At 53.5% G+C, this 23,238-nt stretch overlaps 1 protein-coding gene across 1 annotated transcript in view; it reads left to right on the forward strand.

Moving 5' to 3' along the window:
* The first annotated feature begins 364 nt into the window (after positions 1-364).
* SLC24A3 (solute carrier family 24 member 3) overlaps positions 365-23,238 on the forward strand; it is a 183,200-nt gene continuing 160,326 nt past the window's right edge. Inside the window, exon 1 of the mRNA XM_072857674.1 lies at positions 365-860. Within this exon, the coding sequence (XP_072713775.1) occupies positions 677-860 (184 nt within the window). The 5' untranslated portion in view covers positions 365-676. The remainder of the gene's footprint in view (positions 861-23,238) is intronic.

A 23,238-nucleotide genomic window follows, 5' to 3' on the forward strand; every position in this document is an offset into this window, starting at 1 on the left:
TCTGGATACACTAACGTTAGGGTTAATTCTGACGCTGCTATTCTCAATATTTCCACAGTTACCCAGCCTTCTTTTGCATTTTGGAAATTTTGTTGGCCTCAGAAACAACTTCCTGTGGCAAAGGGTCCTCCAGGGTAATTTCACTGTGTGTAAGAGGATTTCATGTGAATTTGTTTTGAGTTTTCTGCCCTTTAATTTTGTTTCTGGTGCTATCGGGCAGGTAGAACAGCAGCTCTCAGTGTGCTTTTCTACAGACCAGTTGTTATTCTACAGCCTTTCACCAAGGCATGATGCAAACAGACGTACCGCCAGCCTATTCTGCGTCTGCGCGTGCTTGCGGAAGTGGAGCAGAGCGTGAGAGGACATCCGATAAGGAGATGCAGAATTGCTCTATTTGTAAGCCAGATCATTGATTTGAGAGCGAACAAGCTGGCTGCTGAAAGAAAAAAAGGAAAGCAGAGTCATCCTGAGGCGTTCAGCCACGAGCTATGCAAGACACAACCTCAAACCACAGGAAGCCCTGATATCCCGTGAAGTAACAAATATTTTTCTATTAATACCAGCATTTGTATTGGCTCTTTCATCCTGAAAGAACCCTACTTGGCTTTTATGCTTTGCAGACTCAATTCAGTAATTACTTCTCCTTGCCACTGAAATACAAGGTATTCCCAAAGACATGCCGATGGCAGAGGCTCAACTACAGGGACAAGCCTCTGCAGCGGCCCCGGGACGGCAGAGCGCTGTGTCTGTCCGAAGGCAGAGCAGGATCTCGGCTAGGCGGGAACTGGGAGAAGCTGGGGGCAGCGACGGATCGCCGACGGCCGTTGCTGGTAGAGTAGTGCCGGAGAGGTGGCTCTGCGGTAAGAGGAGACTGTTCTCTGCTGAAGTGGGAATGCTCGCAGCGCTCCTCGCAGGCTTCCCCTCCGGGTGCCGGCCCAGGCGAGCGCGGCCTTTCTTGCGAGACCCGGCAGCCTGCCGTCTGCTCGGCCCTGCCGCCCGGCAGAGGAGACGGCAGCCCTGCCGCCGGGCAGCGGGCGAGCGTGGGCAGTGCCGTCACCCTGCGCGGGCCCCGGAGCGGTGCGGTGGCAGTGCCCAGCCTGGCGACGGCTCACGGGGCTCTGCCGCCGGGACTCCGACGGAGGAGGGCTTTCCTGCCCTGTCCTGCCTGCCCAGCTCCCGCCCTGGCTGGCCTTGGCAAGGGAAACAGCACCTCCAGAGCGGGGCGGGGGCTGGGGAGGAAAACATCTCCGAGCCTCAAAAAGGGACAAGTATGTATACACATACCAATACAGTATCTAGTATTTCTTTCATCTCTGCGTTCATCTATGTATTTAATCGTGAATCTTCAGTCAGGAAAGAGAGGGGAGACGGAAAGCCTTAGAAAAATCTCTCTGAGACAGAGTACGGAAGAGAAATGGAGTAAGAAAGCCAGATGATACTGTCCTCCTTTAACCACCAAAAAAAACCCCTCTGGGAGAAGGCAAGCCAGAAACCAGCTCTGTCACAGCCTTGTTTATTTTCCTAAACAGCTGAAAGGCTGAGAGCTCGTCCCCTCTGCCCCCTCCTGCACAACAGGCACCCCCGTCACTGACGGGAGGGACAAACAGCACAGATGCTACGGACGCGTGCGCGGGCACCTTCTGGGAACGGACCCGGCGCCCCATTTTTACACTGCTGTCGGGAGCAGTTCTCTTCGCTTTTCCCGTGGCTGTTTCCCTCTGTTCGGTGGCCCAAAAGCCAGAAGAGACAAACGTCCTTGCCCTCAGCACGCAGCCCCGAGCACGGCTGAGCAACGACGGCTCTGCGACACCCCGATGCCGACCCTCCTGCCTCTGGCAGGGCTGGGGGCTCCCGGACTGCTGTGAACCCTGTGGCGAGCAGATGTTTCCATCTAGCAAGCACTCGTGTTGGTGCATTCCAGCTCCCCGAGCACCCCCCACCTCTTCACTTCCCTCCTCTCCAGACCCCTCCTGCCCTCCCCGGCGCCCTCCAGCCATTGCCTGCCCAGCCACTCTGCGCGGGGCCGGCAGGGTGCGGGGGGATGCAGCAAAGTCCTTCTCTGGCCTAGAAGAGCTGATGGGTCTGCCAGAGGTGTTGCCCCTGTTTGCGTGGGGAGGATGAGAGAGCGGTTTTGTTAGGTCTGTGACGGAGATGGGCCTCCCTCTTGTTGCAGGAAGACGGGGTCATACCGATGCCTCCCTAAAACCCTGAATTCCCCCAAAGCATGTAAGTGCAAACATTTCCTCAGGCTTTTCAGATAGGGGATAACTGCCAGCCTTCGTAAGGACGACACCCAGCTTTATCCAAGGGTATGACCTTAAGCTGTTTTATCTAAGCAGATGCAAACCTATTTAAATGCTCTTAAATCAAATGGGAGCAGGCATAGCCTAAACTACTGTAAACTGTTTTTACATGGAAATCCTATCGGCTGGGCAGCCTTTTGAACCACTTCGAACCTGGGGTACGAGTGCAAGGCTGAAAGTAAATAGTTTGTCCTTGCTTCGTGTGGCGCTGCCCGTTAGCTGACCGAAGACGTCGCACCCTTCAGCGGCCGGCCATCGGCTGGCAGTGACGTCCGCAGCTGGGTGAATGAGGAGCCTACATGCGCTCCCTGACCTCCTTCAGTGCAAAGTCGGTCCGAGTTACTGAAACCAGTGTCACCGCAAACGGCATTAAGATGGCTAACTTTGCATGGGAGCAGAGGATCGCTCACACGAGCTTTCTGCTCACCAGGGGATCCCATGCGGGAAGGAGGGGGCAGCCATCAGTGATCATCAGCAGTGTATTTAATTGCATCCTCTTTGCGGTTTGCAAAGAGGATATGTGTCTAAGGCTTGTGGGTCAAACTTCGCAGGAGAGAAGCAACTGTCCTCAGCCACCACTGTCCTGCCGATAGCCTATTGCTTTTAATCTCGTACTTCAACTATGCTCAGCCACCACAGCCCTGCCAACAGACTGCTTAAAACATACGTATAACCAGCTAAAGCGAGAGATGAAAGGGTGAAACTTTCTGTGTAGACAGACTTGGAGAGACGGCACAGGAACTGTGCTGAAAAAGTAGGGCCCTAGACTAAAACCAAAACCAAGGAAACCTCCTGTTATTTCTTTCTGGTCTGCCTAGACCGCCTTACATGGGTCTTCAACAGCAGTTCTGTGCGTGAAGTGGAGCAGCAGTAAAACTTGGTGATTCTGCCATACAGATGCCCCGAGCTGGTCTCTGCATGGAAAGTATTGCCCAGCCCCAACCTCATGGTGTCGCTGGCCCTGGAGGTGTTTGGGCAAGGCTCCAGGGCAGCTGTCAAGGGCTGGTGTCCAGCCCCGGTCGATCCTCTGAACTGGCTCAGGATGCTGCCCACCAGTCGGAGATCACTATACCTGGCACCCTGGGTTCTGGCTGGCTAACGTCTACCTAAAGATGCTGCTCCGCATTAATCCCAGATATTTTCCTCCAGAGTTGAAAGCTCTTTGAGCATAATCTGCCAGTCCAAACAGAAGAAAATCTCTATTTGGTCTGAAGAGCAGAACTTGGCGTGGTTTGCAGGGGGAAAATGCCAAGTATGCGAGGCTGTTTGCTCTCCTTGAAACAGTCGTGACTGTTCCTTAGCTCTGCCGAGGCACATCTGGCTGTCATCTCTGCACATCTGTATCCTGTGATTTACACAGTTTTCTCCCGATGCTTTATGTGGCTTTATGCTGTGATGAGGCTCTGGAAAGAAAAGTGCATCTTTCTGCCCTTCTGAGAGCCACCTCTCTGGGAACCCCCCTGGGGTCCTAGCAAAGCTAACGGGACCTCCTCCGGAGTCCGCAGCAAAGCATTTCCATGGCCCTCCCGGGAGAACGGTCTACATGGCAGCAGGCAGAGCTGCAAGCAGTGCCTTGCGGGGAATCCACATGCGTCACTAAAGCATGCAGGATGCATCTGGGAAAGGAAGACTTTCCTCAGCACCTCTGTTCTTTTTCAGCCCCACGGGAGGTTTAATGCACACTTGAACACCATTACACTGATTAAGACTTAAAATACAGACCAAACTTGAGACTGGTTCCTGGCCTGATAGGTCCAACAAGAGTTTCAGCCAGGCAGTCCTTCAGCTGTTGTTTCAGGAAGGATCCCACCATGCACAGGTACCCAGACACCGACCGGAACCTGTGAGCAACTGCTGAAAGCAGCAGCAGTTCCCTGTCCCACAAAGACTGCAATTACATAAGAGGAGATGTTTGTGCCTTTGCTGTCTCCCTTCCTCAGGCCGGCTGATGCTGAAGCCAGCTAAATAGGATTTCCTCGCTCGGATTGCAGAAGGAACTCCAAAGAACATGTGGTGGTTCTGCTGCCTGCAACCCATCTCCAACAGTTACAATGCCTCCAATATGCACGTTTGCCGACTGGCGTTCAAAAAGCGCCGAGATCATCAGATTCATTTTTGTTAAAGAGGTGGAATCACGTGGAACGTAGGTACGATCTGATGGCCTAAATGCACCACATTAAGTTCCCACGCTGTTCAAATACTAGGTGATCAAGAGATGCTCCATGAAGAGTGCTGAAATGGTCAAAAGAGGAACAAGAGTGAAAGGAAGTAAGTGGAAGAGGGGATATAAAGCAAACCGTATATTCGGCAGCACGTTAGTCTCGTCTGTTCTTTCTTTAGCAGTTCTTTTTATTTTTCCTTGCAGAAGGCTCCTACAGAAGATAATATAAGAGCTTTTCTCTCAAAGAGTAGCATCCACGGCGATTCCCTTCCTTCTGTTTCCTCCTGCAGACAGATCAGTTCAAAGCCTGCTCCACCCACACCCTGGTTTATCAGTGGGAGGGAAGGGGGAATTCTCCCGTCTTATGCTCCCCAGAAATGGAAATGTTTCACAAGCTAGTACTTACTACGCTAGTAAGGAATTTGCTGAATTACGTTGTGATTCTGAGTGGGAAGTTTGTTCCTAGGCTACATAGGCTTCCCAGATATTCCCAGTCTTAATTCTCACCTTGGTGAGCTTACACCCTGGTGTTTACGAGCAGCTCTGCAATGGGACGGAAAGGAGGCTTATGATGGAGGGGTGAATAATGATTTTGGAGTGACTCTCGGGGTCACCTTTTTGAGCAGTTACAGACTTCAAAAGGACATTTAGATTTAAAAGGAATACTTTGGGGCTACTGTCATAGCGCCCGTCATGTCAGCAATGGGGACATTCACCCCCAAACCTCCTCTCACCCCGAAGCTGGTTGATTGCTTTCACGTGGTATTGATGAAGAGCAAGCAGCGAGACAGGCACGGTCTCTTTCACAAATTGTGGTGACTTCCTGTAGTGTTTGACAGCAGGACAGGTTTCAGCGTTGTTTACCATGGGATAAAACCTGCCCTGCCAGGGGGAAGGGAGTGTATCCTACCCGGAAAGAACCCAAAGCAAACCAAACCACTTCTTCCATAGTTACATCCTAGGACAGTTGTGAACTTACTCTGTGTACTGTCTGGACGGGAGCGGGCTCTGCCTACCTGGGGCCAACAGGGACACCGGTGTTTCTGAAGTTGCGTGTAGGAGCACGATCAATAAGTCTTTAAGAGCAGCATTGAAAATGACATCCTGATTAAGTTCAGAGTTGCAAGAAGCCCTTGGAGGAGAGGTTGGAAGCTGAGTGCATAACGAGATGCTGGCCCCAGAATGAGACCCTCTCTAATGAGAATGGTTAGTAGCTAATCACAAATATTGAGAGCAATGTTTTCTTCTGTTTCTGTGTCTGTGTGCAGCTAGCCATAGCAACTCTTGGGTAATATTTAGATCATAGGAACAGATGTATTTCTTCTCCTTTCTTGTTCATCTAATCTGAAGGTGGCTCTCCAGTCCAAAAGCGTTTTGCTGCCGCGGGCAGGGTGATACGTGGGTGTGTATCGAAACGCGGATGCTGGATGGCCGTTGCTGTGCCTGTGTCCCAAAGCTCAGGCGTGCCGGCCAGGCGCCTGGTGCCCCTTCAGCCAGCTCACAAGGGCTTCGGTCACGCACAGCACCCCAGAGCCTCTCCCCGGTGAGGGCCAGCTCCAGGTCAGTGCAGAGGGAGCCGAGCGCCTGTACGCGTGTTGTGAGCACTGCTGTCAGCCCTGGAGCTGCGGGGCTGGGACGGGTGAGGACCAGAAAGTGCTCTCCATGCTGCTGTCTGCGGCTTGGGCTTTTGTCAGAAGTATTTTCACTTGAAATGATGAAACAGCTGAAATATTTTTGGAGAGTTTCTGTTCTGTCATTGCATCAATCTCCTTTGATTTAATTCAGCGTGTTCGCGCTGAAGACAGCGCTGCCCGTGCTCTCGCACTCTCTCCTCGCATTGATCTTAGCCAGCGCCTCTCTGCGTCACCAGCTCACTGGCTTATGCTGCTGGCAGGATGTTGGCACCGGGGGGCTGGGAGGCCCGGGAAAGGTCCCAAACAGCGGCTCTAGTTTCAGGGACGCAGGGTTCAAACCCGGACTCTGCCAGAGGTTTATTCTGCTTCCTCGGGCAGATGTGTCGCGTAACTCCGGTGCCCTTGCTGCAGAGCGGGGATAGTGGTGTTTCTTCACAACTGCAGGCCCCGCAGCGTTTCCTCATGTGTGCACGATGCTCTGGTTTCAGTGCAGCCAGTAGGTGTTTGCGTTACTGCCGCAACAATAATTAGGATTTTAAACAGGGGAGGAGGGGTGAAAGGTTCAGGCCAGCTCAGGTTTTAAACCTGGGAGCCCAAGCGGCGGACGGATGGAGCGCTGCGCATGGGCTGTCCTGGGTCATAGCCGGTGGCACAGCTCCCGGCCGGTGCGCCAACCCGGGTGCCAGCGCAGCCCGGCCAACCGGCTCGCGCCCGCGTCCCTGCCTGGGCCTGCACCCAGAGGTGTGGTGGGTAGGGCGCCTGCGGGAGGGAGGTCTGCCCTCGCCTGCTCTTGCACAGGAGCAGTTGGGAGGGCAGGTGGAGCGGGTGGTTGCTCACCCAGCAAAAAGTTGAGCGCGGAGTGTGAGAAACGGGGAAAGCAAAGATCGACCCCTACGGTGAGAATCCTCCAGAGTACGAGCGTGTGCAATGGAAAGGAACTGCAGCAAGGGCTGCGCCCTGTTCAGGCTGGGGAATCGCTGGCGAGAGGGGAGGGGGGACGGGGCTGCCGGGGCCTTTGGGGGCTTTAAACGTTGTAGCGGCAGGTAAAGGTTTTAGCCCAGAAGACGGTGCCGGACGTCCCCGCTGGCCCCAGGGAAGGCAAGCTAAAGCGGGGGCTGCCCTCTCCCCGCCTCGGCCGTGCGGCTGCCACCGCCGGGTGCCCGGGAACCGCCGTCCCCGCCTGCGGGGCCTGGGGGTCTCGGGGCGCGGCGGGGGCGGGGGCGGCGCGGCGGAGGCGGGGGCGGCCCGGCGGGGTCGGGGGCAGAGGCGCGGCGGGGCGGCCGGGCGGCTCCGGCTCCGGCTCCCCGCCCCCTCCCCGCCCAGGAAGCCGCCCCGGACGCCGGCGGCGGGGAGGGGGGCTGGGGGCCGGCCGGGAAGTTCGGGCCCCCGCCGGCCCCGTCCGTGCTCTCCCTCCCGTCGCGATCCCGCCTGGCCGCGCCCGCTGCCCGCGCCGCGCAGGGGCGGTGGGTCGGCGGGCCGGCGGGCGGGGGGGGGGCGGCGGCGGGGGGCGGGCGGGGGCGGCGCTGCGGCGCCCCGGCTGGGCTCGGCGCGGCGCGGCTGGGCTCGGCGCGGCGCGGCGCGGCTCGGGGGAGCGGAGCGGCCGCGATGGGCGCCTCGGCGGCGGAGCGGCGGCGGCGGAGGCGGCGGGGGGAGCTGCTGCGGGGGCAGCTGGGCGCCCTGGCCGCCCTGGCCCTGCTCCTGGCCGGCTGCGCGGCCGGTCGCGGCGGTGAGTCTGGGCCGGGGGCCGCTCTGAGGGGCGGCGGGCAGGGCGCGGGGCCGCGGCGGCGGGTGGGGTCACCTGCGCGGAGGTGATCCCTCCCCGGGCGCCGGGGAAGGGGAGGCGAAGCCCGCGGGGGCTGGGGCGAGCCGGCGCTCCCCCGCCCCGGGGGTCCGCGCCGGGGCCGGGGCCGGAGCCGCAGCCGGAGCCCTGCCCGGGCCGGGGCGGTGCGCGCTGGGGGGCGGCGGTGGCCCCCGGGAGAGGAGAGAAACTTTGCGGGAGTGCGCTGCCGCGGGGCCGGGGCCGGGGCCGGGGCCGTCGCCTGCGCGCGGCCGCAGCCGGCAGCGCCGTGGAGCGGGGCTCGGCGGGGCGGAGCGGAGCGGAGCGGGTCCCCCCTGGCTCCCGCGGAGAGGTCCCGGCGGCCCGGGTCCCGCGGCCGGGGTCCCCGCGGCGGTGCGCGGCGCTCGGGTGCCGGCCGGGGCCGGGGCCGGGCGCGCTCGGCTCCCGCGGTGGAGCCGCCCGCCCGCCGGTACTTGCCCGCGGCCGCGGGCTCTCGGTGCCTGTGGGGCAGGGGCAGCCGCGCTGCCGCTGGGCAGGGTCTTGGGGCGGGTTGAATGCGCTCCCGTGTGCCGTTGTGCGAGGGAAAGATTTTTGGAAGAGCGACGCTCGGTCTGGGGCGTTGAGTGGCCGTCTCCTGCTTCATTTTGCAACCAGCTGTACCAAGAGGGTGATAGCAAGCAATTTATATTTTGCATTGCAAATACGTGAGCGCAAGCAGAATTTACGCAAGGCTTATTTTCCTTTAAGTGAAGGAGAGCATACCCCTCCGTGACTTGAATTTGCTTTTTAAATAAACAGACGTGTCTTAAGGGTTTTGCGGTGTCCAGCATGGTGTAAGGAATGCTCTGATGTTTAGGAAAGAGCACAAACACCAGCTAAGACTTGAACACGGTTCTTCTTATGGAGCATAACAATGCTTGGATGGGTTTTTAAGATGTGGGACTTAAGTGCCCTTAAATTCATCAAATTTTCTTTTTTTGATACACGTGTTCGAAAAGTTATGCTTGTTTTTCTTGAACGTGGTGATTGCTTCTGAGAAGTAAGGCCGGGAAAGACAGGCGTGAGCATCGTTGTAAGTAAACAGGGGTGTATGCGCGTGCTTAAGTATATTTAAGTCTACCTACACAGTGTATGCGGATGTGTGACGCTAATACTGGTCCTGCTTTTACATGAACTCCAAAGACTGCCGGTGAGAAGGTGCTTCCTCTGGTGTCCTCTGCCTCTTGTGCCGGTGGGGCCAGACCTGCGCTCTCTTCCCGCTTTCCGGCGGTAGGAAACCGAGCCATCTCCAGCCTGCGCTCCGGCAGAGCAGGCTGGCTGCTTGCCTTCGCCACCGATAAATTGTAGATTACGTGGCAAAGGCAGATTTCAGACCTATTTTAAATGGGGCATGGAGTGCTCCCTTCTCTCTGAAGGGTAGTGTGGATTCCCATCCCATGTTTTGCTCTCCTTGGGCACGGTTTTCCTGCTGATGCGGGAGGGAGCTCCATCGGCTGAGTAGAGGGGGCACAGGCTGTAAAGGTCTGTGCTGCAGGTGGATTTGTCTGCGCTTTGCTTGAATTGCCCAAAGTGTTCCCAGCCGGCACTGCTGACTTTCGTCAGGGCTCTTGCTGTTTTGCCTCAGTTTGGGAGAGTATCTCATGTTGTGATCAGAGTTAGCTTAAAATTAATCCAAGAGATGAGAAATAGCGTTTGGCGCAATAGACGCGGCACCCTGTGCCTCTGCTGCCGCGCAGAGCCGGGAGTGACGATGAGAAGAATCGTTTCACAAGTGGAAATTTTCCACAGCGCCCGCTGTATCCGCCGCCTCTTCACGGGACCTGGGTGCCCAGGCTCTCTTGGGAGCCTCGCTGACCGCCAACAGCCTGATGCTCTCTGGAGTTTGTGTCGTGATTAGATAGGGGGTGGAAAGATGCATTTCGATTTAGTGATTTAAATATTTTTCCCATGTAAAAATGTGTGGTTTAAGATCAAATGTAAACTTTTGACTCGACTGCAGTGCTTTTAAATCAAATGGCATCTCCCTTCCCACTCCCCTGGCAGGAGGCGGCAGCGCTCCCAGGGTAGTTTTCACCAGCAAGGGGGTGTCGTATTCGGAGTATACGCAGTGTATGCGGCTGACGCGCAGCTCGCTTGCATCCTTGATGCCAGAGGGACTGACGGTGGCCTAAAGCTGGGCATAGGTTTCACTGGGGTGCAGTGGAGATGTCGGAGTGATTGCTGCTCCTGTAGAGCCTCTGCATCGAGCTGCGATCCAGCCCAGCAACCCTAGGCTTGAATCACCTTTTTAGATGGTACGTTCTCACTTTTAATGCTGCTGTTTTTCTTAGTCAGTCCCCTTCCCCTCAGCCACCGTCTCTGCCACGGCCTGGGTCCAGAGGAGCACGGCTTTTCGAGTCACAGGTGGCCTCTGTTTGCAGAGGGGTGCGAGGTGCCGAAGCCCCATTCAGAAGGGGTATGTACTTGCATCTACCCACAAGAAACAGGCTAGAGCTCTTCCTGAAGAGGCAGGTAACCACAGCTTTTTACTTGATAAACTGTCTGTAGTGGGTGACTCTAGAGGATAGGGCACAAGATCTGGCTTTCTGTTCTGGTGGCTCCCACTGCTTTTCTGGGTGACTTAATCTCTCCATGTCTCCCTTGGCTGCGTCTCTAAAAGGAGGCCTCCTTTTCAAGTCATTTTGAGATCTCCTGATGCTAAATGATCATAGAATCATAGAATCGTTTAGGTTGGAAAAGACCTTTACGATCATCAAGTCGAACCGTTAACGTAGCACTGCCAAGCCCACCACTACACCGTGTCCCTAAGCACCTCATCTACACGGCTTTTGAATACCTCCAGGGCTGGGGACTCCACCACTTCCCTGGGCAGCCTGGTCCAGTGCTGGACAACCCTTTAGGTGAAGGCATTTTTCCTAATGTCCAATCTAAACCTGCCCTGGCACAACTGGAGGCCATTTCCTCTCGTCCTATCGCTTGTTACGTGGGAGAAGAGACCGACACCGATGTGTGATAACAAAGTGTTGTAACATTATAATGTTTCAGTGAAGGTCGTTCTAAAGATCTTTTATGTGCCACAAGTCTCAGGCTTTCAAAAACATATACAGTGCAAATTAAGAAGAAATCCAAGTTCACAGAGTTCATCCAGGCAGTGAACGTACAGCTGGGGTGCCTCTTTCTCTCTTCCAGGCAGCGTCAGTCCGTGGTTATGCTCTGACATCAAGGAAGTCACACTGGTAAATAAGAGGTGTAACTGAGATCAAACACAGCCCTGCAGACCCAAAATACAGCTGCCAGCCGCTGGGCTGCCATATGCTTTTTGGTCTGCTGAGGGGGACTGGAGGTGAAGGGAAGTTATCGTAACATCTCATTAACTGGAACAGTGTGAGTCGTTTCCAAAACTCTACCTGACTTTGCCATCCTTGTAGAAGGAGCCAAACAAAGCATGACGTTTTCTTTTTTGTTTCCCCCCTCCTTTCTGCCCCCCCCCCCCCCCCCATCAGTCTGACTCAAATTCTCTCTTGTAAAGAGAGGGAGGAGCAGAGAAGAGAGACTCCTTCGTTATATGAGACCATCTTCCAAACTGGGATGATTCAGGTTTTTCAAGGGAGGCTTCTGAGTCAGGCCTTTTACCAGTTTGCTGTCATGGACAGCAAAAATAGCAGGGGCATCAGTCAGTGGGATTTTTCTTTTCTTCTTTCTGTGTGCCTGTGTTTTTGGCAGGATGGTGAGGAAAAGCTGGGTCTGATTCTGCAGCCCTTACTCATGGGGATGGGCACATCCAAGCAAATGGAGTTGTCTGCGTGATTCAAGCGTGGAAGATTTGGGTTGCTTTTAAGTCTTGTTTTAACTTGACGGGAGTGAAGTATTCAGAATGGTGGCGCAGGGCCTGCCAGGTGCATTTTGACTAGCTCTGCGGCTTACTCCAAATCCAAAGCTCAGGCTGTTTTTACAGGACTGATAGTTGCCTGGTCCTTCTTGTGGGCTGCGGGGGCTTGAGAGCATCTGTGTCATGATAACACGCTTACAGAAAGCCTCTGAGCCATCCTGGGTGGCATGATGGGAGATGGGGAGCAAAGATTCCAGCGTGTCCGCCTTCCACCCCTGCGCTAGTTGGAGGAGCTCACGAGACTGGAATGAACCACGTGGGCTATTTCCTCCTGACTGCTTTGTCACGGGCCCTGCCTCAAAGGGCTTTTCCTCACAGATCTCCTTACTGCCAAAACAGCGTTGAAGAACCTTGGTGTGACAGATCCTGGTCCTCTAGCTGGGAATTAAGCGAAAACTCCCTGATTTCATGCGAATGTTTTGGTTTGCGCAAACCAAGAAACCCAAACCAAACTTTAGAGGTCATGCAATGAAAGCACAAACGCAGTTGTTTTCCTCGCCTCTTCAGTGAAGCGTAATCCTAGTTTCAGTGAGAGTTATCCTAGCCCAGATGTAATTCTGTAATTGTTGGACCCCTGGATATGGGAATTTACCCTCATAAACTAGGGAGAGGCATCAGGCCAGAGCATGGTATGTGACCTCTTTGGCAGGGAGCTTGTTTGGCCTTGCAGGAAATGACTTGTTCATTTATTTAGTACTCGTTCAAGGTCCTGCACCAACAGCCGACAGAGAGCGAGGTCTTCTGTTGAGCAGCTTACGGCTTGGGGAGCGGCAGAGATGAGGCACGCGGCTGTGCTTGGAAGGAGCGTGGGGGAATGCGCTTAAAGGCGAGCTTAACTTTCAGCATCTGCTTGTGGTATTGACAGAGCAGGGCTTGTACGCCTGGCTGTGCGTTTGTGCTTGCTGCAGGGTCTTCCTGAAGAACTACCTTAAAAATGTCCCCATCTCCGTACCTGCCAGTGTTTGGAGTCCGCTTGATTAAAATGTTACGGAAGCGCTGGGATGTCCGCCAGGCTGGTCAGCTTGCTGAAGTTGGGTGCCAGAGGTAAACTCTGGCCTGCCACCTAAAATCACAGGATCTTGGTCCTCAGGATGTGGATGCAGGACGCTTGGGAGTTCCGGCTTCGGCAGGGCACGAAGGCGAACGGCTGCTGGCCTCCCCAGCTGTTCATAAACAGAGCGAGCGCAAGGCTGTGAGATGGGGAATAGCAGAAAAACTCAACAGTCGTTACTTCTGTAGTGCCTGTTAAGGGAAGGTAGGCTTGTGGCTCCACGTCTGCCTATACTGATCTCACTGTAAATGCTTGGTCCTGCCCTGTCTGCTGCTTGTGGCTGCTCCTGCCCCCATTGCCTCCTTTTGCATGGGCTCTGGCGTTTCGGTGGCCTCTTTTCAGCAAGCTAACCCAGCAGAAAACTAGCCCGGGATGAATAAAGGAAGTTTTCTGCCAAATGACTTGGTGAGGGGTCTTAACAAGCCGTGGCTGAACAGAGAACCCTTGGGTAGTGGCCATGGTCAGAATGGCCCAGCTTATGGTAAGGCGGGCATGCTTGGCTGGTTTTGTCTAAGCCCTTTTTTAGCAGTTCCCTCCTGCTGCTAATCTTAAATGGTCCTTAATGTTGAGAAGGCTGGCTGGTCACGCTGTCCATTTTTGGTCAGAGGTTCTCAAAAGGAAAGGCTCGGTTGGACCTCTCGGATAGCAGGTACTCATGTCCGTAGCCTCCTGGGAGTGAGGCTGTGAGAACAAGCCCGTCCCGAGATGGAGGGGCTCACTCAGGAGATCAGCAGCCAGCCCTGCGACTGCAAAACTCCCCTCGCCCCTGGAGCTGACCCTGCTTCGAAGTGTTCGTTTGCCCCAGGGCGTTTTCTTCTGTTTTGTCTCTGTCCTTCTCTCTTTAAATTGATGGCAACTCTCTGGTAGCTATAAAAGTAATTTTTTTTTTCCTTCTGGTTTCTGTGCCTTTGTTTGGAGTGGTTTAAGTTACTCTTTCTAGCTTTCCTGTCCACAAGGAAGCATAGAAAATGTAGTTTCCACAGAGCCTTCCCTAAGATAAGACTTGAAGAAAAGAGCCAGGTCTCGTGAAACCTGTCACTGAAAACTTTGGAGTTTTGTTTTTTCAGATGAAAACATGGGGTTCATGGAGCATAGAGCCTGAGGGATGCATCTTGGTCCTGCCATTGCTTAGAAGCCAGCGCAACTTCTTCAGGCGATCTCTGCAAAAACGCAGGTCTCTCGTGCAGGCACAGGGCCTGGCTGCTGCGCTGCGGCGGGAGCTGCGCCGTGCTGTCCCAGGGCTGTGCTTTGCCGCCTGTTCTGAGGCACGCCGCTTTTCACAGCCCGCAGCCAGGCAGTAGAGTTGCAGTGGTGCATTTTTGCAAAAAAAAAAAAAAAAAAAGGGTGTTTGCTTTTTCCAGCCTTGTCTTCGTGCCCTTCTCTAGACCAGTCTTTAAGCATGGGGTTGTAGAAGGCACTGGGGATTTTCAAAAGCTTTGTTCTGCTCTGGGTTTTACCTTTAATATCACCACGAGTCAAGTCAGACCGATGCCAAGAGCCGTTGGTAACCTCATCCTAATTTTTTTCCGCTGCTGTGGCTTTATGGGAAGAAGCAGTGGGCATGCCCAGTTGTGGGCAGGATGTTTATAGTCCTGCCACTTTAATCATCATGTCCTGTAGACATGGTCTCAGAAGAGTAAGGTTGCACAGTGAGTAAATCTTTGTGGCTGGTCTGCAGCAAAGCTGCATTACTCGCAGCATCAAAGGGAAATACTGTGAAAATGAAAGCGGTAAATGTGTGTAATTTGCAGCTCATGAATGGATTCTTGGCTGACCCTAAAGGGATGAAGGTGTTTTACCTCTGCCTCTCCGTGGAATCGTTGGACTGTCAGACTCTCCGCCAGCTCTGGACAGCCTGTCCTTGCATTATTTACTGCCAAGGGCATCCTGATTCTGGATTTTGCAGTTAGCTACTTGAAACCCCTAAGGGGCAGTTCCATCCCCCTTTATCTTGTCTCCCAGCAAAGTTTACGTTATCTTTTCTCGCGTTGTCTTCCACAGAAGGTCAAGTCTCCACAGCAGTTGGAAAAGTGCCTGTTCAGGCGAGATTTACATTTGATTTTGTCAGCTTGGAAATTGATAGCAGTGGAGCTGCCCTGATATGGAGATGGCCATGGGATGAACCCACTGTACCCAGGGATTTTGGAGGGTGTTGGGGCCTCCGTCGCTTTGGCAATGGAGCCAACTACCATCAAAGGAGCATCTGTACCTCCGTAAGTCATTAAATACATGCAGTCAGTGTGTTCGTACCATAGCGTGGCTGGATTTCAGCTTAACACTCAGATTTAAAAACAAAATGGGTACAATCTCTAGATGCTAGATGCTTTACTTTAGGAGCAGGCTGAGAAAACTCTGGAAATGAGGGGATTTCTCTGTGTGTTTGATTGTTGGGGGTTAAGGAAGGACAAGGAGGGAGAGGGAGCAGGACGGGACGTTGCATCCAGCAACAAGGCCTGGTACATAGAAGCCCACAGTAACTGGAGACAGCCCCAGGCTGGATTAAAAGCTGAAGCTTGAACCTTGGAACCTTGAAGCGTGGACTGAAGATGTTTAAGCTGATTTTTTTTTTGGCGGTATCCCTGACACTAGGAGCACTGCACAAGGGCTCCAGGGAGAAGTCCTGGGTCTTGTTCTTCTGAAAAAAGGGAGGTGTTGAAGAGGAGTCCAGATGTGGTATCCAGGGAGAAGGCCGTGTGGGACAGTACTTGCTGGGGCTTTATTTGCCTTTTATGGACTTTTTCGGCTAACAGGGACCGCTGAAGAGGTGGGATTGAATGTCATCTGCCTACAAGCTTTGCCTGTGGGAAGCAGATAGTCTCCAAGTCCTGCCTGGGACCTGGAAACTACCCGCAGGCCCAGAGGAAAGGGGAGCGTGAGCGTGTCTCCTGTCATACCTCCTGCTCCAGGCCGTCCTCTCGCTCAGCCCTGGGTGCTGCCTTTGGCAGGGCAGGTCCTGGATGCGGTGTCGGTGGATGTGAGCGTGTGCGTAGAGAAGGGGATATACCTTTCATGAAGGAAAAACGCTCTTGTGCACGAGGGAGTGTCAAAACTGGTTTGGAGGCACGGATTTTGTTGTTTTGAAACATTCCTTTGCTGAGCTGTGAGCCGAGCAGCTGTGCTAAGTGGCTGAGATTCACAGTCTGGTCTGACCTTTCTATACCTCCAGTAGTGTGTGCGGTACTTTGGCTAACAGCCATGTTTGTATGTCCATAGGCAGTTAGGCCATGATCCAAGGGGGCGAGTGCTTGACTTGCAGCGTGTGAAGTAATGCGGTTGACTTCAAGTGGGCTCTTGTGTGTACAAGGTTAACCAGATCCTTCCTCACTCAAGCCGTTCCTCAGCCCACGGCCTTTTCAGAGGAAATGAGGCAAGTAAGCAAGTCCTCCAATTATAAAGTAGGGAAACTGAGATACGAGAGGAGTTTGCGGGGCTCTTCCAGCACAGCAATGACAGAGCCCCGGATGGAGCGCAGATCTGCAGGTGGGTTTATGCATCGGTCTGCAGCGTACTGACATGTCCTTACGGATCGACCCTGGGAAGTCTCTTGTGGCCCCGCGGTGGGGCATTCTCGGCAGTAAGCGCAGTGTGTCTCATCTGTTGCGGTGGTGGAAGAGGAGACAGGCGTGTTTGGATGGCGCTGAGCGTGGTCTTCTGAAGAAAACTTCGGTATGCCAAGGCTCATCCTCAGTGTTGGCTCCTGCAGCAGGCATCGCCTATCAAATGAAAACTGCGAACAAATTTTAATAGCTCAATTAGGAAGGAGCCTGCTAAAGTCCAGGAAAAGAGTCTTTTTGATACACAAGCCAGAAACATGCTAACTGAACTACAAACAGCTGAAGGGTCTGCTATTAAAATAATTCTCATTCAGAGATAGACTCGGCTGTTTGTTTTCCCTAAGATGGCCAGAACATCCTGTAACATAAAGCAGGAGGAGAAACGAGCCTTACATGGACATTCCTTTCTCCTCTGAGAAGATCTGCCCTCCAGTTCTCAGTGCACCTCTTCGTGATAGTGGATTTGTATTTTGTTGCCAGCTCACAGGGAGAACGGGACAGAAAGAAACTCTTCGAAATGAACGTTGCATGCGCTGAGACAGTGCAACAGTTCATTTTAGGGAGGGGAATCGAGAACATAAGCCATGTCAATTGACGTTACACACAGTGACGTGTACTAAAAGGCTCACGGCATTTGATTTCTGTTGTTAAAAAAGAGTAGGTATGTATGATGGCAAGTAGAAAAGAGTTGTTAAATGCCTTGCTTTCGTGCTCAGTAAGTGCCATGCAGTAGAGGAGCTGGTGAGGACTCTATCCGTTCTGCTGCCGAAGGGTGCCGTGGTGCTGCGGCAGGGCTCAGGACAGAGGATGCTGTAGAGGCCTGCGGACAGCAACCTTACCAAACCGCACAGCGAGAAGAGATCTCATCGAGGGGTGGTATAAAGTCCTCCCAAGGATGTAGGTGGGTGGACCGGTCCCTTGGCGTAACCAACTCATGGTACCGTGGTTAAGATCTTTTGACTGAGCACAGGTTTTGCATCTCAGGTCCACGTGAGCAGAGACCATCCTGCCACAGTATTGGGGGAACTGGGGTTCTCACAAGCCCTGTTGTGAAAACTGAGCTAAACAGACCCTCGTCCCAAAGAGCTTCCTTCCAACCCAGCGAACTGGCATGTATAGCTTGCTTGTTCGTGATATGCTTGTTCAGCAGGTTCCATCAGTTGTGCTCACGGCGAGGTGTTGCTTGCTGTCGACTCCTCCTCAGAAAGCAGTATCGTTGGCGGGGAGGGAGAAGAAGAGGTGATACTTAAAAAAAGCCTTCAGTTAATTTTACTGCTGACAAAGTAAAATAAATTATGAGTTTCATGTGCTTTGCATATATTCTTGCACTAAATCAGAGGAGGCAACAAATCAAGGGTGTTCAGAAGTGGAGGAGTTTTCCAAGAACATAACTGAGTAACGTAAAAGCCTCTTGAGTCAAAAAATGATCCAAAGAAACATTGTGGGAGTGCCATCTTGGTGTTGCTTGCTGCTGGGAGGCAGTCACTGTGTTTCAGGAGGAAGGCCTATGGACCTGGGAGATCTCGGGAGCCATCGTCATATGGACTATAGCTGGTGTTGCACCTCCTGTTGGAGTTAAGCCTGCAGAGACAACGCTGATGCTGTGTCCAGGGTGAGGGAGACCTGTCAGAGGACTCACTCGAGAGGTACTTTCCTAAAGCTTTATCCTGGGACTGAGGGGCTGTGTGTGTGACCGGTGACCTGCCCGAGTGCCGCCTTCCAGGGCGTCCATGCCACACGCCGGACCGAGTTGTGGGCAGCCCGTGGCCTGGTGGTGCCCCCTGAAGCGACACGACCTCCTGGTAGCCCTTCCTCTCCCAGATTTCCTGGGTGCCAGGTGTTTGGTCAGAGAAAATACATTTCTCGTGGGTCGCGGTGCCCCAGGCCGGTTGGCGCCAGATGAGACCAAGGAGGAGCTGCAGGTGCCGCTGCACCTGAAGGGACGGGAGCCGTGTGTGGCTACGTGGCCGGTGGGACGGGCCTCGCCAGCCCGGGCCCTGCCCCGCCGTACGAGCAGGGGCCCAGGTCGCGGAGGGGAGGACGGCCGGAGGTCAGGCTGGACCGCAGGCACGGGCGAGGAGCTGGCGTGGTGAGGGTGAGCAGGCCGGGGACAGCCCGGCGGTGGCAGGGCAGGTCTGAGGGTCGCGCTGGTGTGTGTTATCCATGGAGGTGAACGTGCCCTGGTTCGGCTACAGAAGAAACTACAGACAGGGTAGTTTCTTGCTAGGATGGATCTTGATGAAGGAATTGGGTTTTTTTCATCTTTATTTAGATCCTGTCTAGAGTTTCCCAGTCGTAGGAGCTTCCTGTGGTGAAAAGCACAAGATCTGGTGACTCCCGAGCCCCTCCTGAAATCCAGCTTTCCCACAGGAGGGTATCAGCTGTTCGGCTTCTTGGTGTGATGAAGCAGCGCTCTGACATGCCGCTGGTGGCGAAAGCCAGTTGAGAGAGAAATTTGAGAAGATTTGGGAAAGATAATGAAACTTAAAAGGAGAAGAATGAAAAAAAGTATCAGTCACCACCCATTACTGTGTGCTAAAGTTAAAATCCGTAGGGATTTTGCATCAGCTAATGCGTAACAGACTGTAAACCGAAACAGCGGCATTGGCGGTTTTGTTTTTAAAGCCTTGATCATAAGGCTATTTTTTAAAAAATAACAAGGCTTTTTGTTTCATTTTAGTGAAAAACGTGCATTTTCCAAGGGAAGCACGAGTTCTGTTAATCCCGCTACCTGTCGCTTACGTGCACGTTTCCAAAGCATCTCGAGCAGGGCTGCGAGCCGGCTGGCAGCGCTGTTTGCATAGGGAGCCTGAGGACCCGGGGCTGTAGGACTGGAGTCTCAAATTGTTTAAATTGACTTTGGTGGCACGGTGCCAGCTGACACCAGCTGAGAATCTGGACAGAACAACTTGTCCAAGGTCACCTCACGGGCTAATAGCAGAGCAGTGAATTAAACCCGGGTCTGCAGAGTCTCACTTCAGGGTAAATAAAGAACGCATACCGCTTCTTGGAGGGTCCTGCCATTTTAAAGCCTTGTAAAGAAAGGACAGCGTCAAACAGTTGATTCTGGTATGATGTGGAGTGCTACCCTTTTGTGCCAGGGTCTCCGGTTAAAAATAGAAACTTTTCTTTTTTCCTATAGTATTATTTATTTCCTTGAAGTACTTTGGAAAGTTCCAGTTTGGGATTTTACCAGGAAGATGCCCTTCCTCCGCGTGAGTGGGGGCCTGAGTCGAGCTGGGCCAGGCTCATTTCTCAGAGGAGAAGGGCTGAGGTGCTGCTGCGCTGCTCGCGACTGGTACCTGTTTGGGCTTGTGGCTGCCTTCGTGCCTGCCTTTTTCAGCAGGTAGGGAAACGTTCCTGAGGTGAAAAGAGTAAGAGTGTCGTGAGCAGTTTGGACAGGGAGTGCATCCACGTCATCTGCTTGTAGGGACAGGCTGCCTTTTCAGGGATCTGCAAAGGAGTGTCTGTAAACGTCAGTCGAGGCTTAGTACAGAACCCCCCCTGGAGATGTTTCAGAAGGTTCATATGCTAAAGTCACCCTGACAGTACGTTTAAGGGCCAGCCTAAAATCCGTTGAAGCCAGTAATAGTTTTCTCTGTTATTTCAAGGGCGACAAAGATCCTATTCTTTGAGTCCTCACTTGGTTTTGGAATGGGGTTTTCATTAAATTCTTTTCAAGGACGGGCATGACATTTCTTCTTCTCTGCTTTCCATGTCTCTGAATATTGAGATGGCATCGTAGACCACTATCTTCCGTGTGCTGTTTTCTCCGTGGGGGAAAAGGGACAGGTCAGAAGAGAAAGGGCTGTTCTGGCTTTGGCCCTCTGGAGTTCTTCCTTAAGGCCTGTTTGGTCAGGCTTGCACCAGTGGTTTGCAGCGCACCTCTACGCCGTCGCACCATTTCCCCCTGCCTCCCGTGCTCAGAGGCTCCCTACGTGAAGCGGCCGTTTACAGGTCCATGCTGGACTTGTACCACTCGCAGATTCCTACAGCATCTGGCTTGCGCTGCCCGCTGCGCCCGGGGCAGAGCAGAGGGAGCCTGGTGCCCCCTCGGGCACCGCACCCCCGGGCAACGAGGCGAGCGCCCTGCTGAGCTGCGTGCCTTGGTTCGGGAGCTGAGCCCTGTGCTCGGCGTCGGAGAACTTGTGGTCGCTGCGTTTGACCAGAAGACAAACTCCCCGGCAGCGTGAGATTTCCCAGTGTGGACGCTAAACATACGAGTTAGTTCTGGTAAGCCCGTGAATTGGCACAAAATACGAGTATTAATGATGATTGTACTTTTTTCCTGTACGTTAGCGGAACTCTTCAGAGGAGAGCCGAAACTCGTGGGTTGCCTGCACGTGCTGAGACGCGGGAATTCGCAAGGTGCTTCCTCATTGCGCCTAGGGATTCCTCCCCCCCGAAAAGCTGCTCTCAGTAACCATCCCGTCGGTTCGGACGTGGGAGGGCACAGGAGGGCTGCGCTAAAGCGCAGGGCCCGCCAGCGGCGGCTGGACGGGTGGCTCTTGCGGAGGGAGCCCCGCAGCTGGGTCCCCGAGGCGGGCCTGGGAAAAGGGCCGCTCCCGGCACAAAGCAGCGCCCAGCGAGGCGGCGGGAGGGCGGGAGCTGTGTCCTCCCTGCCCCGTGGCGGGCCCCGGCCGCCCCCGGGGCAGCTGGGCGCCGGCCCCGCTGTGCTGCGGCGGGCTGGGCTTTCCAGCCAGACCGGCCCGCAGGAAGGAGGGCCTGGCTCTGGGCTGGAGGAGGGAGGGACGGGGACAACCTGCGGTGGCTCAGTGGTGACACCTGTTGACTGGGAGAATGGCTGTGCCGGGGCCGTGCGGCTGGAGGACCGGGGCAGGCAGGAGAACCCGAGGTGGTTTGCAGGGATGAGCCTGGGCTTGTGTCGCCGCTGGGAAGGGGCGCGGAGGAGGCCGCCTCCAGTGGAGCGCTTCGCTTAGAAGAGCCTGTCGTGGGGTGGAAGCTGCCGCAGGACGTGTCCGTCTCCTTCCAGACGGACGAAGCTGGCAGTTTTAACTGTGGCTGATGAAAATGCGCCTGCCTCCGGTTCTGTGGCTGCCGTGGCTGGTGGGCTTTGTCCCTCTCCTTCCTGATCACCAGATTTATTTCTAGATATGTTTACTTACCTCTAATAAATATGAGAGAGATGTCCTGGGGCTTCTATATATATTTGTCCGTAATTAAGGTAGGATTAATTGCTTAAAATTGTTTTTAAGGGCCTGTTATGAGATCAGCAGATAGGAGCATGGGATAAAATGCATAATGAATACATTATGTTATAAATAATGGACACAGCCAGTGCACAGGCATCCCTGAAAGGTAATAGCTCTTTCAATATTTAATTAAGCGGGTACCATAGGGAAAACACTCCATGTCACGAAGGTAATTTTCAGCCTGGCTTAGTGACACATAGATCAGTCTGAATGAGGGCAGAAACCTGCATGCAGCTGGGACCCTTTGTAGGCACAGTTCACGGTAATCCCAGGGAAATGCTTGTTGCCTGAAGAACCGGTGAGAAGGGGTAATGTTGAGGGTCGATGGAGAGCAGATGCTGATAGCACCTGGAAGATTTGTTGGAACTAGTGGTTTGCTCATCTTCTTAAGACGGAGTTGCTGATCTAGCAGCATAGGAAGCCTTGGGCTTCTCTCCGCTTTGTAGAAGAACCCAGCTTTCCAAGAGGATGCCTGATGGATGTTCTCTCCTGCCCTTGGAGCCCGTTTGCCTGCAGCTAGCTTGTCGTGGCAGAGAACAGGGTTGAGTGAAGGACCACGAGCACCCCGAAACATCTGAAATGCTGTGTGTGGGCTGCAAGCCTTCACAGCCTTTCTCGAGCTCCTCGTGCTTCTTTCTGTGGCTCTTGCTATCCAGTGTTAATTTTAGCCCCACGCACTGAGAACGAAAGAGATGCATTAGTGCAGGGAGCTCAGTTTCGTAAGGAAGAAGGCACAGCAGCATCCATGAGGAGGCCAGCGGCTGCCCTTCAGCATGTTCTCATCTGTGATAAAAGTTGAGTCTCGTGGGTTTTCTGAACAGATACAGAAAAAGGGGAATTCTTGCCCATCCGCAAGGCCTAAATTCACACCCGTGTCCCTAACTGCTCATTTCATATTTCCCATCTCCTCCACGCTCTCATTTCGTTATGTTTTATCCCCCGATCTTATACTAGCTCCACTGCCGTTTTACCCGTGCCAGTGTAGCAGGTAGTTAAATGAGACTCCTTGGCGCAAGGCCTGGGAGATTTGTGAGGGTTGCAAAAGTCCAGCCTGCCCTCCTGCGTATCTCTCCAGCTCTCTTGGTGGGGTTTCCTGCTTTGTATTTCCTTGTCTGGCTATCAGTGACTTTTCCTGAATTTCACAGCGTGTAGAGTGCTTTTAGGGAGTAAATCCAGATTCAGTATCATACAGTGGAGTTAAATATCAGAGCGGATGTATTCTCTGGGGCTGAGACCTTGTCTCCATGTTGCAAAGTGCCTAGCATGTTTCCAGCACTATGGAAGCAGTAAATAATAAGGATTAAACAAATAACACTTACAGATTTATATAGTGTTGTTGCAGGGAAACACAAGGGGAAAAGGGTTGTAAGGCAAAGGGAAGGGAGAAGTAGTCTTTTTAACTTGAAAAACATGTTTGTATTGAAATCGGACACAAAATCTCCCGTTTCCCTCTTCCCTTGTTTAGTTTTTGCAAGATCCACTTTTTTCTTTATCTTTTGTGGAGAAAAGCATGGAAAAAAACCCTCTTCTGCTCTTCTGTGATGGCTCCCCTATCATCAGAGCGTTCTGGTGTTCAGATACCAGACTGGGAGCCAGGGCTTATGACAGTTTTTTTTTCTTTTTTCTTTTTTTCCTGAAAGGGGTGGCTTATTTTTA

This window comes from Ciconia boyciana, chromosome 3 (assembly GCF_034638445.1).
Source record: "Ciconia boyciana chromosome 3, ASM3463844v1, whole genome shotgun sequence".
In the NCBI taxonomy this organism is placed as follows: domain Eukaryota; kingdom Metazoa; phylum Chordata; class Aves; order Ciconiiformes; family Ciconiidae; genus Ciconia; species Ciconia boyciana.